The 27706-nt window shown below is 43.0% G+C and overlaps 1 protein-coding gene across 4 annotated transcripts in view; it reads right to left on the bottom strand.

Moving 5' to 3' along the window:
• FARP1 (FERM, ARH/RhoGEF and pleckstrin domain protein 1) overlaps positions 1–27706 on the bottom strand; it is a 300983-nt gene that overhangs the window by 78705 nt on the left and 194572 nt on the right. For all 4 annotated transcript variants that reach the window (XM_081548931.1, XM_081548929.1, XM_081548930.1 and 1 more), the window contains exons 3-5: positions 25882–25986; positions 3939–3981; positions 1151–1229 (exon numbers count right to left, since the gene is read on the bottom strand). In XM_081548931.1, coding sequence (XP_081405057.1) covers positions 1151–1229; positions 3939–3981; positions 25882–25986 — 227 coding nt within the window. The remainder of the gene's footprint in view (positions 1–1150; positions 1230–3938; positions 3982–25881; positions 25987–27706) is intronic.

The following is a 27706-nucleotide window of genomic DNA, read 5'->3' as shown; positions in this document are numbered from 1 at the left end:
CTGTCTTTTCACCAGTACGTCCCCCGTCCCTGGGACAAGGCTTTCACACTGTGTACATTTCATCACTATTGTTGACTGACTGCCTTCACCCTTCTGATAAATCATGGTCAACCACCCAAGATACTGTGCTCTGTACCGAGGGATGAGAAAGATGTGACAGCCTTCACTGGGAACAGCTAAAGCTGAAAGGCAAGTGTGGCAACAATCTGGCTGGTCAGACTAGCGTACTTAGTCTTGAAAGGGAGGCATTTTATCTTCACATGTTCCCAGCAGGCTCTGCTCTCTTTTAGAACAGCATGTGTCTTGCTGCAAATTATAAAATGGGTAATGTAATAGTAGGGGTGAGGATGATGGCATCCCTACTGGGTTCAGAAAATGACTCCCCTGGTGGTTCAGATGGTAAAGAAGCTGCCTACAACACAGGAGACCCAGGTTTGATCCCTCGGTCGGGAAGATCCCCTGGAGAAGGGCATGGCTACCCATTCCAGTATTCTTGCCTGAAGAATCCCATGAACAGAGGAGCCTGGTGGGCTAACAAGTCCATGGGGTCAAAAAGAGTTGGAGACAACTGAGTGACTAATACTTGCACTTGCCTGCTACTGGGTTCCAGGCATTCTGTGTATATTAGCGCTTATCCTCAAAACAACTCTGGCTAAGCAAGCATTGCAGTCCCATTAACACGGCAGTGAACAGAGGTGCAGGGGGATTAAGTAACTGGCTGGCCACACAGCTACCAAGGGCAGGGCTTGGCCACGCTTTCGAAGACATGGACAGTTCACAGCCATTCGGCCACCGCAGCAATGGACAGAAACTCTGATTTCACATCTTGGCTCCACAGAAGAGATTCATTTCCCAAAACTGCCTTGTGATGTGACAGATAGAAGAGGGAGAAATATGACAGTAACAGATTACAGGCCCAGATACTTCATAGCACAGCTTTTAAGAAATCAGCTTGCAGGGAAACCGCGGCCCTTTCTTTATTCCCATGCTTGTAAACACAACTGGGGGACAGGAAGGTTAAACTGTCAGGCACAGAGCACACGCTGGTCAAGGCAACATCGTGTCAATGTTTCATCAGTTGACTTATAACATTCACTCTCTCTCTCTGCGACATCCACAGCCACAAACACCCCGTTTCCAAACCACTAACCTTGTGAGTTCTTCTTGGAGTTGAGTGTGGTCAGGTGGAAAGAATTTCACCACAAACTTGACAATGACATGCTTCGGCCCTAAAAAGGGAGGACAAAAGTAGCAAAGCATTTATCGGTTTGTCTTGCAGATGCCATTAAAGAAAGACACAAGAGGCGATATTATACACCAAATAGTGAGTCTCATTCCAAGCTGCTAAGAGGAGTTCCGCCAACATGCAAGTCACTTCATTAGTTGGTTAAGTTTGGTTATTATTCACATTTTCACATTGTGGGGAGACATATAGCTCTTTTTTTTTTTTTTTTTAACACCTCGTGGCATGTGGGATCTCAGTTCTCTGACCAGGGACTGAACCCATGCCCCCTGCATCGGAAGTGTGGATTTTCAACCACTGGACTGCCAAAGAAGTCCAGATACCTATTTTTTAAAAATACTGTGACAAGGCTATTACACTGAAGCATCAAACTTTTTCTCTGGAGACTTAAACTATACCCAGATTTTAAAAGCAGACATGTTCTTCAAAAACTTTTCTGTCTGCTTTACTCCAAATATGGGCTTCCCAGATGGTGCTAGTGGTAAAGAATCCACCTGCCAATGCAGGAGACGCAGGTTTGATCCCTGGGTAGGAAGATCCTCTGGAGGAGGGCATGACAACCCACTCTATTATTCTTGCCTGGAAAATCCCATGGACAGAGGAGCCTAGAGGGCTATAGTCCATGGGGTCACCAAGAGTGGGACACGACTGAAGCAACTTAGCATGCATGTACATTTAGCCCAAATATAGGCTTTAGATAGCTTAAGGAAAACATAATGAAAAAGTAAATCAGTTATGTAATTTATTATTTCTGCCTCCAAGCCACAGCAGCTAATGTGTTCATCACAGTTGATCAAAGCCTTTGTTAAGTGTCTGGTATACCATTTTATTAATAAGGCCCAACAAAATTAAGAAGCAGATCTGGAAGGGAGTAGGCAGGGTGAGACTGGGAATGAGATAGGGAACTTCATGGAATTAAAACAGAACATTAAATCAATGATAAAATAATCATTTGTCGCCTGAGTCAGAGTATATTTTGCTATATAAGCCACAATGCAAAAGCAGTCTTACAGGTTCTGCTATTTAGAATAAAAGCAATAAATTTATGTTCTATGCAATACAAGGTATTATGATGAAATTCCAATTTTAACAGCAGTTGTATAAAAGCAGAAAATGTCGTTTTGATCCACCTTTCACTATTACAAAAAATAGATGTTGTGCTACCATTTCTATGATAACACATTCAAATGTAAAGAAACTAAAATGATGTATCATCAGGTGATGCCAGGTGATCTGTACAAAACGGAAGGAAGACAACAGGGCACATGAGTACTGGAGCCAAGAGAAGCCAGGCTTCTTTCCGCTAACCACTTTGAAAATTAACAGAAATCCCTCGCCGGTCAATTCCGGCTCACAAAATAAGAAGAGCAAAATGGGAAAGACAGGAACGTCTAGCTAATTCCTCATAGCAATTTTCACAAATGGGGATTTAACTGAGGCTACTTGGATCCTCAGACAACCCGCGGCTAGGCAGATGCTGGTACTAAATGGAGAACGACGGCCTTGTCACACGAGGCAAGTCACAACCCACAGAGTTGAAAAGGCGAACTTCTGCTCAGGTGCTGACCCAAACCACGGCGGCGGTCCTGGCACTGACATCTTTCCACCATTTGCAGTTTCCATCTCAGGTTACTCTCAGGGACAAATGTCATCATTTGAGATGCTACGCTTCCTCTAGCCTTCAGGCCTGTGGGCTTTTCTCAGCAATGTGTCCCGCACTTAGGCCCTGGCCAGCCACCCAATAAACGCTGAACAATGGCTGTTTTGTTTTCTGCATTAATAATTGCTTAATTTCAATGACAGAAGATCAACATCAATTTCAATTGCATGAGGGCACATTTAACACAGTGCGCCTGTTTATTACACTCACATAAATTGCTGTAAGTGGCCTGGTGGGGTTTCTTAATCAGACATAAAATCGACCCCACGAGGTACTGCGCGTTTCATGCTCAACTAAAGGCATGCAGCCAGGGGCCCATCCTCAGACTCTTGCCTGGTGCCTGGCTGCAGTGAGGGACCGTGTGGGATGACCTGGAGAACAGAGCTCGTCTCTGAACCTGACCCCTCCAACCACAGAGAGGGGAGAGCGGTTTGGTGCTGGTGCACAATGAGAGGAAGGGGAAATGCAAGTGTGTCTTTTTCTTACTTCTCTCCTAGACTCTCCTTAATCTTTTCTTTGACAACTCGGTCTAAATGCAGGCCAGACCTCCTCTGTTCTGCTTACCATTCAGACAGACACAGACACATACATTTTTGGGCACTTATTCTCCCCCCCCCCCCCCAAATAACACTTGCATTCTAATTTCACAGGCTTTGAAAAGGCAGCATAGAAATCCTAATGGCAATTTTATGAATAAATACTTCCATCTCCCTCTGCAAAAGTGACAATAAGAAACAGGATTACAGACAGAAACCAGCTCAATTGCTCTGGGCCTTAATAGCCTGCTTCAGTCATTAATCAAAGTGATATTTGATTTTTCCAAGCAAGGTTCTGATTACCAAATTGTTATATATTAAAATTGCAGAAGATGCATTTGAATAGCACGTAAATTAGTGGATGACAAAACACAATCGTAGGGTAAAAAAAGAAGAGATGGCTCCAGTGCTTGTCGCCACAGGGCAGTGGACGTCTAGACAAGGAAGCCATCTGGCTTATATCTGACATCACTGTTAAACAGGAGGGGCATATACTTACTTCTAATCTGCTTGACAATAGGTTTTAAGAGATCCAGCCACACCTACAAAGGAAAAAAGAAGAGACTGAGACACAAATTCTCAATGATGAGATGCAAGTATTTTGAGACTTCACTAGGAGCTGTTCAAAATCAAAATAATTTTGAGGGTTTGAGGCTGTCTGTGCCTTTTTTTTTTCTTTTCTCCAGAATGCTGTAACTTATATTGTCTCCCACATTTATAGAACAGACCCAAATTTGCTATGAGTATCCCTGAGCTTAAAAACCAAAATCTCTCCTAGAGGCAAATAGTCCACATGGCTCACTAAGAATTTTCTATTCTCACTGGTACTTTTATCACAGTTCACAGTTTTACTCAGTAAACATTAATGCATGATTGCATGTCTGGCTACAAATGGAGTAAAATACACATGCTCTTCAGTGAAACAAAATTCACATATGTAGACCCGCCTACAGAACAGCACAGCTTTGAGGGGTACAGAAAGGGAATATTTATAGAACACACCTCTGCACTAGACACCATCCATAAGCTATCTACCTCTCAAAGCAAGGCCAGAGGGTTCCTGTTACTCAGGAGAGAAATCTGAGACTTGCAGAGGTTCAATAAATATCCCAGGCCCTCAGCTAGACAGCGTCAGGGCTAGGACTGAAATAGGTCTGTCCAACTTCAAATTCCAGACTCTCTTCACACTGTCTCCTGAGCATGCCCTCTGAACAGCAAAATTTTAAAAAGAGAGAGGGAAACCAGTTGCCCTTCATAATAAAGTGTAAGTTGACTCTTGAACTTGTGATCCTGTGAAAGGGTTCTACTGAAGCTCATATTTGGATATATAATAAAAACAAGGTTAATGGGCTTAATGGAAGAGGGGTTTTATAAGTAAATACAAAAAAGAGAAACACTCTTAAAGAAAACTATGCAAAGAATAACAGGGTAACTGATGACAAAAAAATGCCAATCGCTCACAAGAAGATGTCTAAGTTTAGAAGTAATTTGCACTATAAGTGCAAGTTTCAGTTCAGTTCAGTCACTCAGTCGTGTCGAACTCTTTGCGACCCCATGAACCGCAGCACACCAGGCCTCCCTGTCCATCACCAACTCCCTGAGTCCACCCAAATCCATGTCCACTGAGTCGGTGATGCCATCCAACCATCTCATCCTCTGTTGTCCCCTTCTCCTGCTTAGTCAATATCATTTCTACCCCTAAATATGCAACTAGATGTGCCTGTATGCAGTACATGTATTTTATAAAGCTGAAGTTGGCAAGGGTGCCAGAAAATGAGCACTGCCTTACTTTATTGGTAGATGTATGAATTGGTACCATGTTTCTGGAGACCAATTAGGGAATGACTATCTAAAGCCTAAAAAGTATTCACAAAGATACTCTTTCATCCAGTAACTTGACTTTTGAATATTTGAGAGTGTGGGAAACTGTTTCAGAGGTGAGAAAGTGGGTTATTTCCTCTTTTCTTCTGCCTTTCTACATTACCCATATTACCTTCAATGATCATTGGAATTCTCATAGTGAAAAACGTAAAAATTTTAAGTGTTTACTTATTCAGGTTAATCTTCCCCACCACCTTTTCAAATAAATAGGTTTTCTTAATGAAATTTTCATTTCTACACTCCCCATCCCCAACCACTCTGTTACCTGAGAAAAACAATAAAGGCGTTAAGTTGCCTTAGGATCATCTCCACTGTCACATTCATAAGACCTAACCTTAAAGGAGAGAGAATAACCATTCAAAACAACGGTCTTGTGAGATGTATTATTTTCCTCTCAAGAATCTTAAAAGATGGCAAAACGTCTCCATTGACAGATGAAGAAATTGAGATTTGGAGCACAGCTGCCCAGGGTTGGGATTCGAACCCTGTTCTTCAAACCCATTTACTTATTCAACAACACACCACTGTGTCTTTCTGCTGGGTCTGGGAATGCAATGATAAGAGACAAGTCATGGCCCCTGCTTCATGGAGAGTAGGGTCTAGTAAAGACAGACAGGAACCAAGACCTTCCCAAGAAAAGTAAAGAAATACCTAGGACAAAAGCACTTTGCCAACAAAGGTCCGTCTAGTCAAAGCTATGGTTTTTCCATGTGAGAGTTGGACTATAAAGAAAGCTGAGCGCAGAAGAACTGATGCTTTTGAATTGTGGTGTTGGAGAAGACTCTTGAGAATCCCTTGGACTGCAAGGAGATCCAACTAGTCCATCCTAAAGGAGATCAGTCCTGGGTGTTCATTGGAAGGACTGATGCTGAAGCTGAAACTCCAATACTTTGGCCACCTGATGTGAAGAGCTGACTCATTTGAAAAGACTCTGATGCTGGGAAAGATTGAAGGTGGGAGGAGAAGGGGACGACAGAGGATGAGATGGTTGGATGGCATCACTGACTCAATGGACATGAGTTTGAGTAAATTCCAGGAGCTGGTGATGGACAAGGAAGCCTGGTGTGCTGCAGTCCATGCGGTTGCAAAGAGTTGGACACGACTGAGCGACTGAACTGACGAAAGAAACAAGGGGGGAGTCCCAGATGACTCTGAGCGTCAGGACAGAGAGGTCTGACTCAGTTACACGTGGAGATGAGGCAGGAGGAGGGCTTCCCTGAACGTGACATTGTGCTCAGATCTGAAGGGGATGAGAGAGGTGAGGAGAAGCTATGAAGACCTGCAGTAGAAACACCTGTCCAGATGGCTCAACATCCTGATGGGAGACCAACGTGACTGCAGAACAAGGCTGGTGGGTCAGGAAGGGGCCAGACTCTACCGAAGCCACATGAAGACACTTCACTGTTATCCTGAGAACATGGTGCAGACTTTGTAAGTATAGAGCGATACAATCAGATCGACACTTTGAAAAGATTAGTATGGCAATGTGAGAACAGGCCGAGGGGTCAGAACAGATGCAGGATGCCTGCTGTATTCGTCCAGGAAAAAAAGATGGTGTTTTGGATCTGGAGGGGAGAAGCAGAGTTGGGGAGAAGTAGATGCACTGGAGAAGGACATGGCAACCCACTCCAGTGTTCTTGCCTGGAGAATCCTAGGGACGGCGGAGCCTGGTGGGCTGCCGTCTATGGGGTCGCACCGAGTCGGACACGACTGAAGCGACTTAGCAGCAGCAGCAGCAGCAGGTGGACTCAAGAAAAATGTTAAGAGGTAAAACCCAGTGGGACTTACTGGTGGGCTAGATGAGGTGGCCGAGCAGCAGACAATAACCAGAGTGGCACTGAGATGTCTGCTGTCGGCGTCTGGATGGAGGCTGGTCCATTCGGAGACAGGCAGCAACTGGAGGAGGGTCAGGACGGAGGGGTTCTAGACACTTTCATTTTAGGAGGGGCCCTTGGATTTCATGACGAAGAGACAGCGTGGGAGCGGCGGGACACACACATCCAAAACTCAGAGAAGCCTGGGCAGGAGATCTCCCAACACCTGACCCCAGGAGGACAAGGTGGTCTCATAGAGCCCAGAGGATGGACTGCATCAGCACTGATGACATGTCCACCAGAGAACGGCCAATGGGAGCAGATGAGGACAGAAGGGACGTAAGGAGAGAGTGGGGTCACGGAAGCCACGGGAACACGGTGTTTCCAGAAGGAGGAAGAGCAAGAACTGTTGGACTATCAGACAAGGTGGGAACTACAGGATCTGTGGGTCAGTGGACCTGGAGGTGGGTCTGAGAGTCTAGTGGACAGTGAGGAGACAGGAAGGATGAAAGGCTTTTCCAAGAAGCTTGGCTGTGAAGGAAGAGGCCAGAGACCAGGAATGGGAAGGAGAGAGAAGAATCAAATATAGGTATTGTTTTTTTAATTTTTAATTTTTTAAAATTGGGGGATAATTGCTTTATTGAGTTACAGTGTTGTGTTAGCTTCTGCTGTACAACAACACGAATCAGCTATAATGCATATACACACACACACGCACACACATATATATCCCCTCTTGGACTTCCTTCCCCCTCCCCGCCCCCATCTCACCCCTCTAGGTCATCACAGAGCACTGGGCTGAGATGAGTTCCCTGTATTATACAGCAGCTTCCCATCAGCTGTCTATTTTACACATGATTGTGTATATACGTGCCAACGCATCTCTCGCAATTTGTCCCCTTCTCTCCTTCTCCTCTGTGTCCACATGTCTATTCTCTATGTCTGTGTCTCTCTATTCCTACTCTACAAATGGGTTCATCAGGACCATTTTTTTAGATTCCATATCTATGCGTTAATATACGATACTTGCTTTTCCCTTTCTGACTTACTTCACCTCTGTATGACAGACTCTAGGTTCACAAATAAAGGTACTGTTAATTGCTTGTCTTCCATAGGAAAGACCTGTTGTGCCTGAAAAGGGGAGGGTTTGAGAATATGAGCAAGGGATAGCCACTACCCTAAGACACCTGAGATGGTGTGAAAAGACAGCTTGACAACACAGGGCATTGGGGAGCGAGCAGAAAGGCTAATGGTAGACACGACCGTCTCCACTTCTGCATCGGGAAGATAAGACAGTTCCTCTGATGCCATCTGTCTACCCCTGTAACATCTGAGGGCTGGAGGATCCAGGCAAATGGAGAAACTCTGACACAGCTGTGTTTGCCAGAGTTGAATTAACTAGAGAATTCTAGAGGGGTTTCCCGTGACGGCTGAGCGCCCACTCACAAGCCTGCCAGCCTGTGCCCTTGTGGCCTCCTGGGCCACCTCAAGGGAACCATCTCTGAGCTCATTCACCATCACCCGTTCTATTGCAGAATCGCCTAAACTTCTGCAAACCCGCTCAGGACCCAACAGCTATGCTCTGGCGCTGTGGCTGCCAATTTTATGAATTGTTTTAAAACATCTCTCTCCTGTTTTTGGCATTTCTGCAGAATGCATCAAATACAAGCACCCATTTGAGCCAACTAGCATGTGGTTTTAGAACATGGAGGTCTGGGAACATCGGACTGGCCTGAATGAGCCTGTCGGGTAGAGTTCTACAGTGATAATGCTCCAGGGCCTCGGTGAGAATACTGGGCCTGCAAGAGCCTTTGTTTACCAATGAGATCGATATTCGCAGGGCTGACAGAAACACATTGCCCGTGGAGGACTTAAACCACTCTAAACCACTCTAAATGGATGAGATGGAGGCAGCAAAAAGGAATATAGGGTTGCCGCTTAACTAGTTAAAAGTATTGAAGCTTGATATATAGAGAGGGCTCTGGTGTGCTTATTCGCTCAGTTGTGTCCAACTCTTCGCGACCTCATGGACTGCAGCCCGCCAGGCTCCTCTGTCCAGGGGGATTCTCCAGGCAAGAATACTGGAGTGGGTTGCCATGCCCTCCTCTAGGAGATCTTCCCAACCTAGGGATTGAACCCAGGTCTCCTGCATGGCAGGCGGATTCTTTACCGTCTGAGCCACCAGGGAAGCCCATGAATACTGGAGTGGATAGCCTAACCCTTCTCCAGGGGATCTTCCCAACCCAGGACTGAACTAGGGTCTCCTGCATTGCCAGCTAATTCTTTCCCAGCTGAACTACCAGAGAAGCCCACAGAGAGGGCCACAGGGGAGTATTTGAACCACACCAGGTCCTCCTAGACAACTCACTTGTTCCTTCAGCCTAAGCAGAAGAGAAACAAAGTTCCAGATGAGTAACAAAGGAAACAAAAGCACCATCATCTGTCTTGGCCTGCCAGAAGATCTCTAGAAGGTCACAATTGTAATCACCCATCTCTAACCTCACCTCCTGCAACTTCTTCAACCAAACCACACATCCCTGTGCTCACAAAAATCACGCTGCTGGTCTCCAGAGCACAGCTGGAGATCCACATTACCTGACTGCAGAGAGATGTGGTTAAAATGCATGGGCTTCCAGAAATCCCACACCTGGTCAGGAAGACCTTATGGAACAAAAAACTTCCCCCACTGGGCTTTGAAGGCCTGGAAATAAAGAGTTTGCTCAGGCTGCCATCACAAAGGACTACAGACAGAGTGGCTTAAACAACAGAAATCTATTTCCTCCCAGTTCTGGAGGCTGAAGGTGCCCCAGCTCTGGTTACCCCTGAGGGCTCTCTCGTTGACTTGCGGACACCGCCTTCTGACTCTGTCTTCACCAAGTCCCCCCTCTGTGCACACAGGCCCAGTGACTCCTGGGTATCTCCCCGTTTCCTCTTAAAATTGATACTGTTCAGACTGGTCTAGGGTGCCCTCTAATGCCCCTATTTTAACTTAATCACCTCTCCAAAGGCCTTGTCTTCAAGAACAGTCACATTCTGAGGTGCTGGGTGTCAGAACTGCACATACACATTTGGTGGGGGGGACACAATAGAGCCAACAATAGCTATGTTCCACAATTTAGTTTCAACACAACTTTTCAGCCCCATTTTGCCCTGCTTGCCTCTATCTCAGCCAGCCTTCCTGTTTTCCTTTGATCCCCTATTAATGTTACTTTCCTCTTTTGGCATGTGTTTTATGCACTGAAATACTCTTAGAGAAGAAATGCTTTAATGCCTAGGTTTCAAAGGCAAAGCAAGATGAATCGCTGTCCCCAAAGCCTTTATGTTCTTTTCCTAAACATCTTTCCCCCCTATTGTTTGGTGAGAGGCATTTCAGGTGGGTTTTGTAGGCAACTGAAATATTTCAGGTACTTTTAGAAAGCGTCTTATGAAAAGCGAGTCACTTAGGGACTTCCCTGGCAGTCCATTGGTTAAGACTCCACACTTCCACTGCAGGGGGCGTGAGTTCAATTCCTGGTCAGGGAACTAAGATCCCCCCTATTGTGCAGTGCAGCGAAAAAAAAGTCACTTAACATGACATTAGGCAGAAGGACAGGGAAGACGTGATTTCACGATTTCTGTGTGCCAGGCATTGGATAGGTAATTTATACACTCTCATTTAATATTCACAACAAAATGGTTGTTTTTACACATGAGGGAAGCCAAGTTCAGAGAGCTTATTTAAGTTGTCCAAGGTCAGACAGCTGGGATTTGACTTCAAATCCATCTGACTCCACACCTGTGCTTTTTCTGCAACATAATATGCTGCTCCTCTAAAAAGACTGAAAAGTTCATCTTTCTTTTTCTTAATGTCAAAGCTGCATACAACAGAAATATTTTACCATCAACTATAAGATGTATAGGAGCCAGATAAAATCTGATACAAAAAATTATCCAGTGTCTAGAACTCACTGCAATAAATTAATCTTCCTGCAGGCTGGCTCCTATAAGAAATGACTTTACTTTGAATTTTTGTTTGTAATAGTTTGCTTGAATGCAATTTTTCATATTGATCTTAATTGGTGGCTCAAACAGTAAAGAATCTGCCTGCAATGCAGGAGACCCAGGTTAAATCCCTGGGTTGGGAAGATCCTCTGGAGAAGGAAATGGCAACCCACTCCAGTACTCTTGCCTGGAGAATTCCATGGACAAAGGAGTCTGGCAGGCTATAGTCCATGGGGTTGCAAAGAGTTGGACATGACTGAGCTTTCTTTCTTTCATATATGGCTATATGTATATATATATATGATTCTAAATGTGGCTTTCTTTTTAAAAACCTATTAATTTTTAGAGAGTTCTGGTCAAACTAGAGTAATAGGAACTAGATTTATCTTCCTACATGAAACACCAACAAAAAAAGAAAAAAAAAACCATTACATCTGAAGATCTGGACACCAGTGAGAAACTGAATGATCCCTGAGCGACAAGAAAGTAGAATCATGACCCCGATGACTACAGCAGCCTCTGCCCTGAGCACGTCTTCAGGATACAGTGCAGAGAGAAAGAGAACAGCAGCACCTGGAAAACTCCATGAGCTGAAGAGATGAGGCTAAGCATGCAAGGGATCAGGGCAGAGAGGGTTTGCAGGAAAGTAGGAAGCACGGAGGAGAGGACAGAGGGTTAGCAAGTAAGCAGTAGAGTACTCATCAATGTGTGCTCATGAGCGAAGTAGCCAAGATGCATCAAAAAATTTAAAAAACAGAACACAGACGAATTAGAGGGAACAGGCCTGGTGCTCACACAAGGCCAGGAATGCTACCTATTTGCACCAGCCTAAGCTCTTGATTCATGGACACTGGGTAGAGTACTGGAGGGTCATCGCTAAGGAGTAGGGAATAATTCAACCGAAACTGCACACTACACCAGTCCTACCTAACAAGAATTAAAAGCCAGTTCTGACAGGACTAAATTATTTCCAAATAACTTACATGCAACTCCCTCCCCAAACTCAGTAACATTCATAGGAATGTAAAACTACCCAGCACTCAACACAGTGAAATTCACAGTATCTGACACCCAAGTGAAAAAAAAATCATCAGGCATACAAGGAAACTGGAAAATATGCCACATAAATGGACAAAACAAAAGCAATCAAGTCTGACCTAGAAAGGACACAGATGTTAAAATTAGTAAAATAAAAAGGATGTGAAGACAGTTATTAAGACTGTATTCTCTATGTTAACAAGGTTGTGATATGGAAGATTTTAAGAGGAATCAAACTAAACTTTGAGATGAAGATACACAGTGTGACATAAACACACACATGCGCAAGATGAGATTAACACCAGGTGAAACATGGCAGAAGAAATACTGGTGAACTTGAACCAGCAATAGAAGCCATCCAAAATGAAACACAGAAAGAAAAACTACCAAAAAATTAACAGTGTCAGAGAACTGTAGAATAACTTTGGGCAGCCTAACACCCATGTAATTGGAGTCCCAAAAGAGAGGAGATGGCAGGGGATGAGGCAAGAAATGAAAAAATATTAAAGAAATAATGATCGTAAGTTTTCAAAATTTGATGAAAACTATAAACCTACAGATCCAAGAACCTAAGCAAACCCCAAGCATAAGAAACATGAAAAAAATCTGTATGAAAGCACAAATTATTATATAATCAAATTATTCAAAAATAATGATAAAAAGAAAAAACTTTAAATCAGCGAGAGGAAAAGAGATATTACATACAAGGGAGCAAAGATAAAGACAACATTAGCTTTCTTGACAGAAACAATGCAAATGAAAATACAATGGTAAAAGATTTTTCAACATACTGAAATCATCTTAGAATTTTACACTCAGCAAAATACATCTTTTGCTGGAAAGGAAAGCAAAATAAAAAACATTTCCAAACATGAAAGCCCAGAGAATTTATTATCAGCAGAGCCACATAACAAGATATGTTAAAGGAAGCAGGAAAAAAAAAACAATATCAGATAAGAAATCTGTATCTACACAAAGAAATGAGGAACACCAAAATGGCAAGTTCATGGTTAATATGTTTTAAGAATTTTTAAATTATTTAAGTCTCCATAGAAGGTAACTGACTGGTAATCAAGTATACTTCAATAAAAATATAACTGCTTGGTAAACAAAAACAGTGTAATACAGGTTTCATAACTCATGTAAAAGAAAAGCTAACAATAGCAAAAAAGTTAAAAAAGTAGAAAATGGAAGTATGATGCATGCGTGCTAAGCTGCTTCAGTTGTGTCCAACTATTTGCAACTCCATGGACTGTAGCCCACCATGCTCCGCTGTCCGTGGGATTCTCCAGGTGACCATACTGGAGTGGGTTGCCATGTCCTCCCTTCAGGGGATCTTCCCAACCCAGGGACTGAACCCAGGTCTCCTGCATTGTAGGTGAATTCTTTACCACTGAGCAATGTGAAATGAACCAGTATCACTTGAAGACAGGCTGTGATAAGTTGAAGATGAACATTACTAACCTTAACACAACCATTCAGGTTACAAGTCAAAGAGCTGTAGCTAATAAACCAATAAAGAAAATAAAATGAAATCAAAATATTCAATTAATCAAAAGGTAGACAGGAAAAAAGGAACAAAGAGGGATAAGACAAACAGAAAACAAATAGTAAGATGACCGATTTTATGATATCAATAGTTAACAGTAAATGTAAACGGTCTAAACACCTATTTACAAGCAAAGATAGTCACATCTGACAAAAAGGCAAGATCCAGCTCTATGCTGACTATAAGAAACACACTGCTAATACAAATACACACATAGTTAAAAACAAAAGGATGGGAAAAAAGCACATTATGCTAACATTAAGAACTCTAAAAAACTGAAATGGTTAGATTAGTATCAAAGTCGACATTAGACTAAAGAATATCATCAAGAATAAAGAAGGTAATTTCTTAATGGCAGAGAAGTCAATGAATTAAGAGAAAATAAAATCTTAGTTATTTATATGCTTAATAACAGAATTTCAAAATACATGAAACAAAAACTGATCAAACTGCAAGGAGAAAGAGACAAAAACACAATTATAGTTGGTGATTTCGATACCTCTCGTTCAATAACTATTAGAACATATAAGACAGAAATTCAGTAAGGATAGAGATGATTTGAACATCACTATCAACTCACGTGGCTCAGTGGTAAAGAACCTGCCCGAATGTGGGAGACATGGGTTGGATCTCTGGGTCAGGAAGATCCCCTGGAGAAGGAAATGGCAACCCACTCCAGTATTCTTGCCTGGAAAATTCCATGGACAGAGGAGCCTTGTGGGCTACAGCCCATGGGGTCGTAAGCAGTCAGACATGACTGACTGAGCACACACATATTTACCGATATGATCTAATTGATACAGATGGGATACTGCATTCCACCCACCAAAATTTACATTCTTTTCAAGTACACATAAAACATTTACCAAAACAAACCACATTTGGGGCCATTAAAGGGATATCAATCAATTATTTAAAAGCCTTTCATGTCATACAAACTACATTCCCCAACAAGCAGAGAATTACATTAAAACTCAGTAACAGAAAGAACTGTGGAAAATCCCTATATTTGGAAACAAAATAACATACTTTTAAATAACACATGAGTCAAAGGGAAACCAAAGGGAAATTACAAAGTACTTTACACTGAAATGAAAGCGAAAACACAATAAATTAAAACTTGCAACATGCTCTTAAAAGCCTCTTAATTTAAAAATAATCTATTGGTATAGAATTCATCTATACGCAAGCTATAGATAATTCAAATAAGCAAAATTTTAAAAATTACAGTCTACCACCAAGAGATCATGGTTAACACTTTAATGAAATTGTTCTCAGAATTAGGCTTGTATCCTCTGTGATGACCTAAATGGGAAGGAAATTCTAAAAAAGAGGAATATATATGATAGCTGATTCACTTTGCTGTACAGTAGAAACTGCTGCTGCTGCTGCTGCTAAGTCGCTTCAGTCATGTCTGACTCTGTGCGACCCCGTGGACTGCAGCCCACCAGGCTCCTCTGTCCATGGGATTTTCCAGGCAAGAGTACTGGAGTGGGGTGCCATTGCCTTCTCCGACAGTAGAAACTAACACATTGTAAAGCAACTATACTCCAATAAAAATTATAAAAAAGAAAAACCACTAAAAAAAGAAAAAAAGGAATTGAGCTTGTATCACATTCACCCTAAGAGTTTGTTAAAACATGTACCACGGGGGGCCCTGCTCCTCGAGCTCCTCATCTGGGTGAGGACCTGAGAGCCTGCACTGCTAAGGTGATGCTGAATGCTGTTGCTGCTTGTCGGCCTGGGGGGTGTGATTTAAGACCCACTGCCTTCGTGTATATCCTTTCTACATCTTCTTCTACGAGCAATGTCCCTGGATATAAACATGTGTACACTTTTTAAAATCCCAAATGAGGTCATAATGTTTATAACTTAGTTTTTGCTTTTTAGTCAATGATTTCTATCTTTCCATTTTGTGAACTTTTTCATCACCAAATACTCAGACTACTCAAATTTTTGCATGTGAATAAAGAAAGTATTTACTGTGATATGTTAAAGCTAACATCCAATCCAGGACCATCCTTCATATCTGCTTATGTCCATTAAGTCTCTCTTAATCTAGACTCATCCCTTAAAAAAAAAAACACACACAATTGACTGCTGAAGGAATGCAAGAATAAAATTTGAACTGAAAAATTGAGACTGTACTTACTTACAAGGAAAGCTTTAAATAAAAAGGAATTAAAGATAGATCTGTAAACCAAAATATGAGATGAAATGTATAAAGGTATTTATGCATTAGTGCATTCAATTCACTAGGCAGCATTTGATATCCCAGATGTGTGCAAAGGGAGCTTACCAAGTGGTAAAGAATCCATCTGCCAATGGATTGGCAGGCAGAAAAGGGGACATAAAAGACACGAGTTCAATCCCTGGGTTGGGAAGATTCCCTGAAGGCAGGCATGGCAACCCACTCCAGTATTCTTGTCTGGAGAATCCCATGGACAGAGGAGCCTGGTGGGCAGGTCCATAGGGTCAAAAAGAGTCGGACGTGACTGAAGCAACTTAGCACTCATGCATGTATGCAAAGGGAAGTTTTGGAAAAAGAACTAAGAATACTATAATGCAATGCCTGGGGCTTCAGAGGACGTTAGTCTGGAGGAAAAATTTAACCTTTGGGAACCTCTACTTTTTAAGAAGGGCTCAGCAGTAGGCCTCAGGCATGGTACTTGTAACACATCAACTACTCAGTTTTAACTAATTTAAAATCATTTGTTCAATTTGCATTAGCTTTGAAAAATTCAGTTCAAAGGATTTCACTTGGGCATTCTGGCTACTTAATTGGATATTCCTCCTTTAATCTGTAGTTTGTTTCTTCTGTTTTCTTTTTTTTTTCTCCATTTTAAAACTCTAAAATAATATACAAGTGCTTAAAACTACTGAAAACAAATGTATAGCTTAGTGAATTATTTAATGACACACACCCTTGTATCCATCAACCAAGTCAAGAAACAGAACTTTGTCAAGCAATCAGCCACCTTATCCTAAAACCAACCCCCTCCTTCTAACAGGAACCACTATCTACATTTTTTACAGTAACCATGCATATTTCTTGATGTTTCACTTCATCAAGTGGTACATCTCTTATACTACTGTTCATTCTTCCTTATTTTCAAAAACGTGATGTCCTTCAAGCATCTTTTTACCTATAGGTTCTTCCTCTCTCCCTTCTTTTCTTTATAGTAAATCTATTGATCTGGGGAATTTCCCAGAGTCTGGACTTTGCAGATTGCATACACAAGGTTATCATTCAACATGTTCCTCTGTCCTCTGTATTGAGTGCAATTTGGCAGCTGGATCCAGTTGGTCCCTTTGGTAAGGCTATATATATGGTATGTTGGGAACAACCCACTTAAGGTGTTTTTTATTTTAAATATGACTGTGATACATTTCCGTTACTCATTTTTATGTGAAAACTGTTTTCTAACCCTTTGAGAGGAAGATGGTTCACAGTAGTTTTCCTAACCCCCCAGAGCTTCCTCTTCTGTTGATTTTGGGCCATGTTCTTTTTTTGTTTTTTTTTTCAATGGCAGCTTGCTTTCTGAGATCGCCTGGCTGAGTTTCCCTCCTCTATTATTTCTCTCTGTTGTCCTTGCCTGACTCAATTTCAGTCCCATTCTCCATAGTTTCTCCTATGTGATGGCCTGTCCTGGAAGATCAGTTACTCCAGCTCACTGGAGCTGGACTGTTCCAGCCTCTTCTGAGCTCCCAGTTTCCACTGTCCTTCTCAGACTGTCCCCTGTGGTTTCCAGCGGCTCTTTGAGGGCTCCCTTCTTCGGTCCATCGAATGCCCTGCTGCTTCCCTCTCTCTCCTCCTGTACAGGCCCTGATCCAGCACACAGACCTTGTGTCCGACTGATGCTTTGTTTCCGGTTACTTGTACTTCGGAGTCTAGGGCTTACGCTTTGACACCTAGCTTTGCCATCAATGGGGTTCATGGGTGTTTTGATTTTGCCAAGTGGCCATTTTTATGTGGGATCTTGGGTTCGTGAAGATCCAAAAACTATGACTGCACTTCCATCTTCTCAAGACTATCCATTTTAGAAAGCTATTTCCCTGTATTTTTTTTTTAACCAAATTAAGATGGGGTCTTTGTTACTCACACACTGGGGTTAGGAGATGACTGCCGTTGAAAAGAGAGTTTGTTCCTCATGGGCTCCAGGAGGAGGAGACATGCTACAGCATGCAGGGCCCCGTGGGGAAGCCCCAGGGTCGGTAGCAGAAAGGACAAGGACCAAGCATGCGCAGGAAGCGTTACTGTGGTTTCCATGGGGAAAGGAAAGCTACGTCAGGGTGTGAAGCTTAGGACTGGGGAGCTTGAGTCATCTTAGTGGGCTCTGGGGTGTAGGGCCATCTCTAGGTGTCTAATACCTGCAATAATTATGAGAAATGAATTCTGTCTTCTGAAGCCTAAGAGCCAGACAGAAGAGGGGGTTTGGAGTATGGGCTCTGGATTGGTTCATTTGCACACTGGAGGTGTGCTGGCAGGGGAATCACTTGCCATCTCTAGGAAATGGCCTGCTCTGGGAAGGGCAGTCTCTTCTTAGTCAGTGAGGCCCCAGATGCTGAAGCATCAAGAACACAGGAAATAAGAAACACTGAAGGAACAAAAAATCAGTGGTTCTTAGGGGCTCAGAGGGAAGAGAAGGCTCAACACACAGACTAGAGGGGATTTTTAGTGCGGTGAACTATTCTTTACGGTATTATAAGGGTGGATATATGTCATTATACACTTGTAAAAACCTACAGAAGGTAGAACATGAAAAATGAACCCTAATGTGAACTTAGAACTGTAATAATAATGTATCATCACACTACTAGTATAAGATGTTAATAAGAGGGGACACCGTATGGAGAGACATCACTGGGGACCACTTGACTTTCTGCTCAACTTTTCTGTAAACATAGAGCTTTTCTAAAAAATGAAGCCTACTAAATAAAACAAAATGATAATACACAAAAACCTCAGGTATCTTTCTTCCAGTCTAAGAAATGGAAGATCAACCATAGCTGTATTTTTCCAGCAAGCTGCCCTTCCCCCGATTCTCTACTGGAGGAAAGCTTTGCCCCCTCTGGGACCTGCCCTGTCACCGCAGCCACTGTCAGATTGAACCACAGGGCTGCTCTGCCACCCCACCTCTGCTGGCTTCCCAAACTTTCACCTGTTCTCAAGCCTGCAACGTTCTTCATCCTTTACTCCTCGCCATGTTCCATAAGGAGCCCCTCCTGGTCTCAGATGTCCGCAGGCCCCCAGGAAGAAGCAAGGTCAGAAGGCTGCAACTAAGCATAGACGAAGAATATCTGCCCAACCCAAGAAGAGCTGGACAAGGAGCAGTAAGTGATGCTGTTATCCCAAGTAGCCTGGGGTTTCTGACCTGAAGCCCTAGAAAGCATGCTTGCTGCTATGGACTGAATTGTGTCCTTCAAATACCTGTGTTGAAGCCCTAACCCCCAATGTGGCTGTATCTAAAGATGGGGGATCTTTAGAAGGTAATTAAGTATGTGGCTCTATCTAAAGATGGGGGTCTTTAGAAGGTAATTAAGGTTTAGTGAGGTCATATAGGTGGGGCCCTGATCTATTAGGATTGCAGCCTTGTAAAAAGAGACAAAGAGATCTCTCTCTGCTGCTTGAGGACACAGTGAAAAGGTGGCTGCTGACATGCCAGAAACAAGAGTCCTCACTAGAATCTGATCATGCTGATACCTTGATCTCAGACTCTAATACTTAGAGAAATGTCTGTTGTTCAAGCCATGCAGTCTATGGTATTCTGTTATGGTGGCCTGAGCTAAGACACCTGCCAATGGCAAAACTTTCTTTCCCTGGCATAAAGAAGATTATAAAATGAATGAAAGATTCTTCCTGAGCTTTGAAAGTGAAAGTCACTCAGTCGTGTCTGACTCTTTGTGACCCCATGGACTATACGGTTCATGGAATTCTCCAGGCCAGAATACAGAAATGGGTAGCCTTTCCCTTCTCCAGGGAATCTTCCCAACCCAGGGATAGAACCCAGGTCTCCCACATTGCAGGCAGATTCTTTACCAGCTGAGCCACAAGGGAAGCCCAAGAATACTGGAGTGGGTAGCCTATCCTTTCTCCAGTGGATCTTCCCGACCCAGGAACTGAACCAGGGTCTCCTGTATTGCAGGAGGATTCTTTACCAACTGAGCTATCAGGGAAGCCCAAGCTTCATCAGTATTTATTTATACAAAGCTGGGATTTTTTTTTTATCAGGTCTCTGAGCATCGTCACTTTCATGAAAGATGGGTGAGCCAGCCTCACTGGTTTCTGAGTTGGAATGCAAGAAGAAAATCCAACAGATACCTGAGTGTCTTGCTATGTCAAAAATTCTGCTGGGCTCATTATTGTAAAGTATCTGAAGAATTCCCATGATAACCTTGTAAAATAGTCATTTATTAATCCCAGTTTTCAGATAAAGCACAAAAATCAAAGACATTCAGAATCTACCCAGCTGTTAAATGACAAAGCAAAGGTTTAAACAGATTTACAGGCTGCAACACAGAGCTGTTCACACTCTCCCCAGTAACCACAAGATAAATCTTAGGTACACACCCATCTCTGCTGCCAGTTATGCACAGCTCTTTGCAGCGGGAAGATGCAGCAAAGGCAACAAGTGAAGCAGAGAGAACTTGCAACACCTGAGACAGGTCTGCCTGTGACTCATGGTCATACAGTCCACATTGAATTTGCTCATTGTAAAACACGGATGATAAAATACCTACCTCGGAGAAATGTTGTAAAGCAGAGATTGGTAAACCAAGGCCTATGGGCCAAATTCAGCCTATGATTGGTTTTGCTTCAGTCCAAGAGCAATCACGGGCTTTTAAATGGTTGGGGGAAAAAAACAGTAGCAATATATTTCATGACATGTGAAAACTCTGTGAAATTCAAATGTCCATGTCCATACATAAAATTTTATTGGAACTCAACCACCATCGTCCATGTACATTATCCATGGCTGCTTTGCACGGCAGTGGTAGAGCTGAAGAGTCGCCACAGAGATGGTACAGCCTGCAAAGCCTAATGTATTTATCATCTGGCTCTTTTTTGCCAACCCCTAAGGGGAAGAACAAGGAGATCAAACTAGTCCATCCTAAAGAAAATCAACCCTGAATATTCACTGGAAGGACTGACGCTGAAGCTCCAATACTTTGGCCACCTGATACAAAAAGACCTTGATGCTGGGAAAGATTAAGGGCTGGAGGAGAAGGGGACGACAGAGCGTGAGATGGCTGGATGGCATCACCAACTCAATGGACCTGAGTTTGAGCAAACTCTGGGAGATAGTGAAGGACAGGGAAGCCTGGTGTGCTGCAGCTCACGGAGTCGCAGAGAGTCAGACACAATTTGGTGACTGAACACGGTGAAGAACAAACAAGGTGCATTTAAGTTAATAGCAGAGTGCCTGTCACACTGTAGAAGTTCAAGGATAGTGAGCTCTCTCAGTCCACTGGCAACCCAACCTCTCTGACCGTTACCAGCCTTCAGACTCTAGGTACCCATTAGCTGGCATATTAGGTAGAGGGTCTTGATTCCTAAGATCCATAGTGTCCCTGCCATGGGAAGGCAAATCAATGGTGGGGAAAAAAGCTGATTAAAAGATTTCTCTGCTCCTATGGGACAGTCCCATGGGTCAGCTGCTGGACTCAAGGACAACATGGGCCTGACTTGCATGTAAACATAGCACTCAACCCTATTAACAGACAAGCCATGGGGCAAGTCTAATTGAGCGTAGAGCACAATTGATTACTTACTAATTATCACTGGTTTATTCCCAGTCTTAAGAAACACATCTTAGACAGTGGAATGCATTCATTCTTAAGTGCTTAAGCTTTTTCAAACCCTTTCTATGAAGAATGGTCTGATGTGGGCTATTTAATGATAGAAATGATGAGAAAAGGGTGGAAGGCTGAGCTGCAATGCGAGCTGCCTGGCCTTGCCACCTCGGGACAAAGGTTCACAACCTTGCATGCTGGGGGCCTTGGGGGAACAACTGGTTTCCCACACATCACACACAAATAAATAAACAAAATCAGTAGTGACAGCCCAGGTCTGGGCATTTGAGACCAATCACGCTTCCTGTTGGGCTTCCCAGGTGGCACTAGTGGTAAAGAACCTGCCTGCCAATGCAGGAGACAAAAGAGATGTGGGTTGGATCCCTGGGTCTCGAAGATCCCTTGGAGGAGGGCATGACAACCCACTCCAGTATTGTTGCCTGGAGAATCCCATAGACAGAGGAGTCTGCAGGGGCCACAGCCCATAGGGTTGCACAGAGTCAGACACGACTGAAGCAACTTAGCACACATGCAAGCTTCCTGTTGGTTTGTCAGTTATGCGAGCAGCCTCCCAAATGAAGGCTGGCAGAGGTAATAATCATGACAGCAGTATTAAAACTAATAATGACAACCCACCCATGTTCGTGGCAGCATTATTCACAACAAGCAAGGGGGAAGCAACCTGAATGTCCATTGACAGATGAGTGGGTAAGCAAAATGTAATCGAGCCAACAATGGAATAGTATTCAGCCTTAAAAAAGGAAGGACATTCTGACACATGCTTCAACATGGATGGACCTTGAGGACATCACGCTAGGTGAAATAAGCCAGACACAAAACAATAAATACTGTGTGATGCCACTTACATGAGGTATCTAAAGTGATCAAACTCACAGAAACAGAAGGTAGAATGGTGATCACCAGGGGCTGGTGGGAGGAGGAAAGGAAGTAGTTATTGATTGGGTGCAGAGTTTTATATAATGAAAGTCCTCTCTGTTGCACAACAACGAATATACGTCACACTACTGCACTGCACACTTACTTAAAAATGGCTAAGATGGTAAATTTCGTGGTATCTATTTTTGACCACAGTGAAAAAAATGGTAATGATGATAATGATAGCAATAAAGTTTTATTGAAACAAATCCATGCCCATTCATTTACACTACAAGGGAAGAGCTGAAGAGCTGGAGTAGAAACACTCTGCTGTGTAAAGTCTATTCTAGTATTCACTATCTGGCCCTTGACAAAAATTTGCTGCTCTCTGCTTTAGAATGTGGGCCTTGTTCACTACTGTGTCCACAGGAACTAGAGCACTCTGATGTATGGTAAGCTCTCAGATAGTAGCCTTTATTTCTAACAATTAGCTTCTATGTCTTTAAGCCATCATTAATGGATTTAGTAAACTCTGCAGTTGAACACACTCCAAAACAATACAATAAGCAAACAGTGAAATCATAAAAATCAAGCCTGATAAAAGCTGAAACAAGTCATCTCCGAAAGATCAACAGGTTTGTAAACCCTAGCGAAAGAGAAGCACCCACAGCCAATACAAAAGGCAGCAAGTCTGAGGTCAGATGCGGTCAGAATCCTAGCTCTGCTGGTAGCTAATTGGTTGACCTAGAAATGGAACAATCCTCTTGCTATCCAGTCTTGATACCCTCACTACTGCTAATTTATGTTTGAGAAAAGAAACTTCAGGAGGTTCAGAACAGGGTAAGACTGGAGTCAGGAAAACCATTGGAACTCTGAGAATGCAGGTAGGTTGTTAGAAATAATGAGAGAACAAATCTTCAGGTGTTCTGAGAATCATTACTGTAATACAAAACAAATTTAAGAAACAATGTTCCACTGAACTTGCTACATGGCATGATAATTATTTGCTTCCGTATCAACTTTCCTAAGCAGGCACTTCTAATGACTGGAAACAGGAACTATTGCTGACAAGCTGTCCCTTCATAGCATGTGTCTTCGACTGTATGAAGTTTGATGCTAGACTTGGCATTGGCACAAATAATTGTTAGATGCATAAATGAATGTGGAATTAGATGTGGCCCCTCTGTGGTCATTTGTCACATCAGAAAGAGGACTGGGAGTCAGGGCAGCTTCGATTTAATGTAAGCACTAGAAAACGGCCAAGTCGCTCAGTCGTCTCCGACTCTTTGTGACCCCGTAGACTACACAGTCCCTGGAATTCTTCAGGCCAGAATACTGGAGTGGGTAGCCTTTCCCTTCTCCAGGGGGATCTTCCCAACCCAGGGATCGAACCCAGGTATCCCGCACTGCAGGCAGATTCTTTACCAGCTGAGCCACAAGGGAAGCCCAAGAATACTGAAGTGGGTAACCTATCCCTTTCTCCATCAGATCTTCCCAACCCAGGAATTGAATCAGGGTCTCCTGCACTGCAGGCAGATTCTTCATCAACTGAGCTACCAGGGAATCCCAGAAGGCTTAGAAGTTAGAAGTATGTTGAGAAAACACAGTTTGTGCCCATCTTTAGGGACATGTTAGATCCCCCAGTCTTCCCCTATTCCAATCCAGCGACAGTTCTTTTTCTACACCATAAATCAGATGTCACACTCTCTTTAAAATTCATTAACAGCTTCGCAAACATATTAGCTCAGTACAGAGCTGTGCTGTCCCCACACACGTGACCACAAAGCACTTGAAATACAGCTGGTCTGGCTGTGAATGTCACATACATATAGGATTCAAAGACTGAGCAGGAAAAAAAATGTAAAATCTCCTACTCATAGGTTTTGATGTTGATTTCATGTTGAAATGATAATGGTTTTGGTTGTTTTATATCAAATTAAATAGGCTATTAATTCCACTTATTACAAACTTCTAAAACATTAACTGCTAGAAAAATTGAAATAAAGTTTGTGGCTCGTATTCTATTGCTACTGGATAGTAATGGTACAGAAAGCCCTTTGAGATAGACCTGGCTCCCTCCTCAACTTTCAGTGTTTTCTCTCTCACCTCCTTCAGTAGAGCCCTCCTCCACCTACCTCTAAACTTCAGCCTCATTTGCAGGTTCCTGAATAGCTTACTTGCTCCCTGGGCTTTGTGCATCTGGCGCCCCCCGCCCTGGAACACCCTATCAGGTCAACTCCTACTGATCTCAGAGGACTCAGTTTCACAGAACCTGGAAAGGATTTCCTGAGCACAAATGCCGTTTGCTGTTCCCCGTGCCCCATGCCCCACGCCCCCTGCTTCCAGTGGACTGTGTGCCACGTGTCTTGAACTGGCCACTGACTCAGTTTGATTATTGTCGTTGTTTAGTCGCTCAGTTGTGTCCAACACTTTGTGACCCCATAGACTAGGGCCCACCAGGCTCCTCTGTCCATGGGATTCTCCAGGCAAGAATACTGGAGTGGGTTGCCATTTCCTTCTCCAAAGACTCAGTTTGATGCCGCACCTGGATCCTACATTCTCTCCATCTCACTCCTGTTGGGTCCCCAGTGGCCAGCAAAAGTTCTAGGCACTCAGTGTGGACTGAATGAAAAGGTAAATAGAAATGCAGTCAATAAATTTACACCCTAAAAGCGTGCCTCATAAGAGGCAGACTAGGATACAACCTTGAGAAAGTGCCATCAGCCAAAAGAGAAAAAGTAACAATAAGTTATATTCTAAACTTTGGGTTCAAGTCAATGAAACCTTTTTAAAGACCTACATGACATATTTAGCAAACTTCAAATGCTTGATCAGCAACAACACTCTAAAGCAAGCAACTACACTCCAATAAAAATTTAAAAAAATAAAAGGCTTGAACTCATAGATGATACAATTCTGTGCCTTTGGATCTGAACTGAGATAAATCCTTGACCATGAATGCAAACATGAATGCATCAGTATGTTCACTGGAGCATCATTTGTAATAGCAAACAATTCAGTACAACCTAAGTATCCCATCTTTCACAGCAAAGGTTGTAAGTGATGGTATATCCATTCAGTGGAATAGTATGAAACTGTGTAAAGGAAGGAAGTAGACTATGTGCTGAAAAGGAAAGATCTCAGGATATATAAATAGTGTGTGGGTGGAGTACAGGGTACTGTATATTGTTTCTTCACATTATATTTCAAAAATATGTTTGTGTGCACATATACATAGACTTTTACAGGAAGCATACACAAAACACTAGTGATGGTGATTCCTGGAGGGAAAGGTAGAGGGAAAGGAGGAGAGAGAAGTAGCCTGCACTGCATATTCTCTTTGGATGTCCTAATCATATGCACACATTACTTTCAAAAACAGATCATCAAGGGCTTTCTGGGTACTTTTTCTGGTGTACATTCCTGTAAGGCCCAGGAAGGTCCCAATTATTTCCCACTCTCAAGTTGAACAGATGGTAAAATAGCAACATCTCATGGACATCACCTACCGTGATCTTCTTGTGGTCAGGAAACTCAAGGCCAAAATAGTCTCCTTCCACGAGGTTGAGGTGGTTGCACACGGCATCCAGCAGCACTTTCCCGGGGGCTCTTTGCTGGGAACAGAAAGAGCAGGAGTTACGCCCTCTGAGATAGGCAGCTACGGAAGCAAACCGCGGCTCCCACCTCAGGAGGCCTCTCATTCCCAGGTCTGTAACGGTTCCCCACCCACCCCTCCATGACACCCAGGCCACCAGCCCCATGCACGCTGCTGGTTCCCTTCCCACGCTGCTCTCATGCTTAGAGGCTGATCTCTGCCATCTTTTCCTCACCCCAATGCCAGGCACTACACCCCTTAAAACAAATGGACCAATACCATACGATACCACTTGCATGTGGAATGTAAAATATGACACAAATGAACTTATCTACAAAACAGAAACAAACTCACAGACAGAGAACAGACTTGTGGTTGCCGAGCGGGAGGGGGTGGATCGGGAGTCTGGGATTAACAGATCAAAGTACGAGACAGAGGATGGAGGAACAGCAAGGTCCCGCTGCAGAGCACAGGGCACTCTATTCAATATCCTGTGATAAGCCATCATGAAAAAGAATTGTGTATATATGTACAGCAGGGGTTCAGGGTAGGGGAAAGCACAACATTGTAAAATCAACTTCAACAGAATACATTTTTAAAAATACACTTTATTTTTTAGAGCAGTTTCCAGAAAGTTGAGCAGGAAGTGTGTAGCCAGAGCACAAGTGCGTACCAGGTACCCACCACACCTGGGGTCTCCTCTTACTGACATCTTGGATTAGTGTAGGACATTTGCTACAACTATTGAGCCAACATTAATATTAATACATATCACCACATGAAGACCACAACACGCATTAGGATTCACTCTGTGTCTATAGTTTTATGGGTTTTGACAAAGGCATAACATCATAAAGCCCCCATCAAAGGATCACACGGGCGAGCTTCATCAGCCCTAAACATCCACTGTGCTCCCCTCTTCCACCCTCCTCCTTGCCCTACCCTGAACCCCTGGCAACCACTCATCTTTTTACGGTCTACAGTTTTGCCCCTTCCACGATGTCACATGGCTAGAATCATACAGTATGGAGATTTTCCAGATTGGTGTTTTTCACTTAAGTGTCATGAATTTAAAATTCTCCCCATTCTTGTCATGGCATGCTAGTCATTTCTTTTTATTGCTGAATGATATGCCACTGTCTGAGTGGACTACAGTTTGCTTATCCATTCGCCTACTGAAGGATATCTCGGTTGCCCCAATTTAGCAATTATGAATAAAGTTGCTACAAATATTGTTTGTGTGCAGTTTTGTGTGGATGGAAGTCTTTATGAGCCCATGCCCATTTTGTGACGGCTGAAAGCCTATCCCTGGTTCCTCTCCCTTCCCAACAAATGTGGCAGAATGCATGGCTTTCTCTAGACTTCGCACAGGCTCATCTAGACTTCATATGCATGAACATAAAAGCCATAGGTTATTAAAAAAAAAAAAAAAAGCCATAGGTTATGTTTTTTTCTATTTATTTAAATTAAAAAAATTTTTCTACAATGTTGTGTTGGTTTCTGCCATACAACAAAGTCAGAAAGAGAAAAACAAATAGAGTGTTTTTAAGGCCATAGGTTCTTAATCGCCTTACCCAGGATGCCCAGTGAAAGGAGAAATGAATACAATCACTCATTCCATCGTATTCTATTAATATGTAGTTAAGTATCCACAAATCTGTCTCTCTAATGAAACTCTGGGCTACATGTTCACCTTTCTGTTCCTACTGGCAGAGTCCCTGGCACTCCTTCAATGTCTG

This window comes from Giraffa tippelskirchi, chromosome 12 (assembly GCF_054371585.1).
Source record: "Giraffa tippelskirchi isolate mGirTip1 chromosome 12, T2T-mGirTip1v1.2.pri, whole genome shotgun sequence".
Classification (NCBI taxonomy): Eukaryota; Metazoa; Chordata; class Mammalia; order Artiodactyla; family Giraffidae; genus Giraffa; species Giraffa tippelskirchi.
The sequence above is the reverse complement of the archived record's forward strand: the minus strand, read 5'-3'. Positions and strand labels throughout refer to the sequence as shown.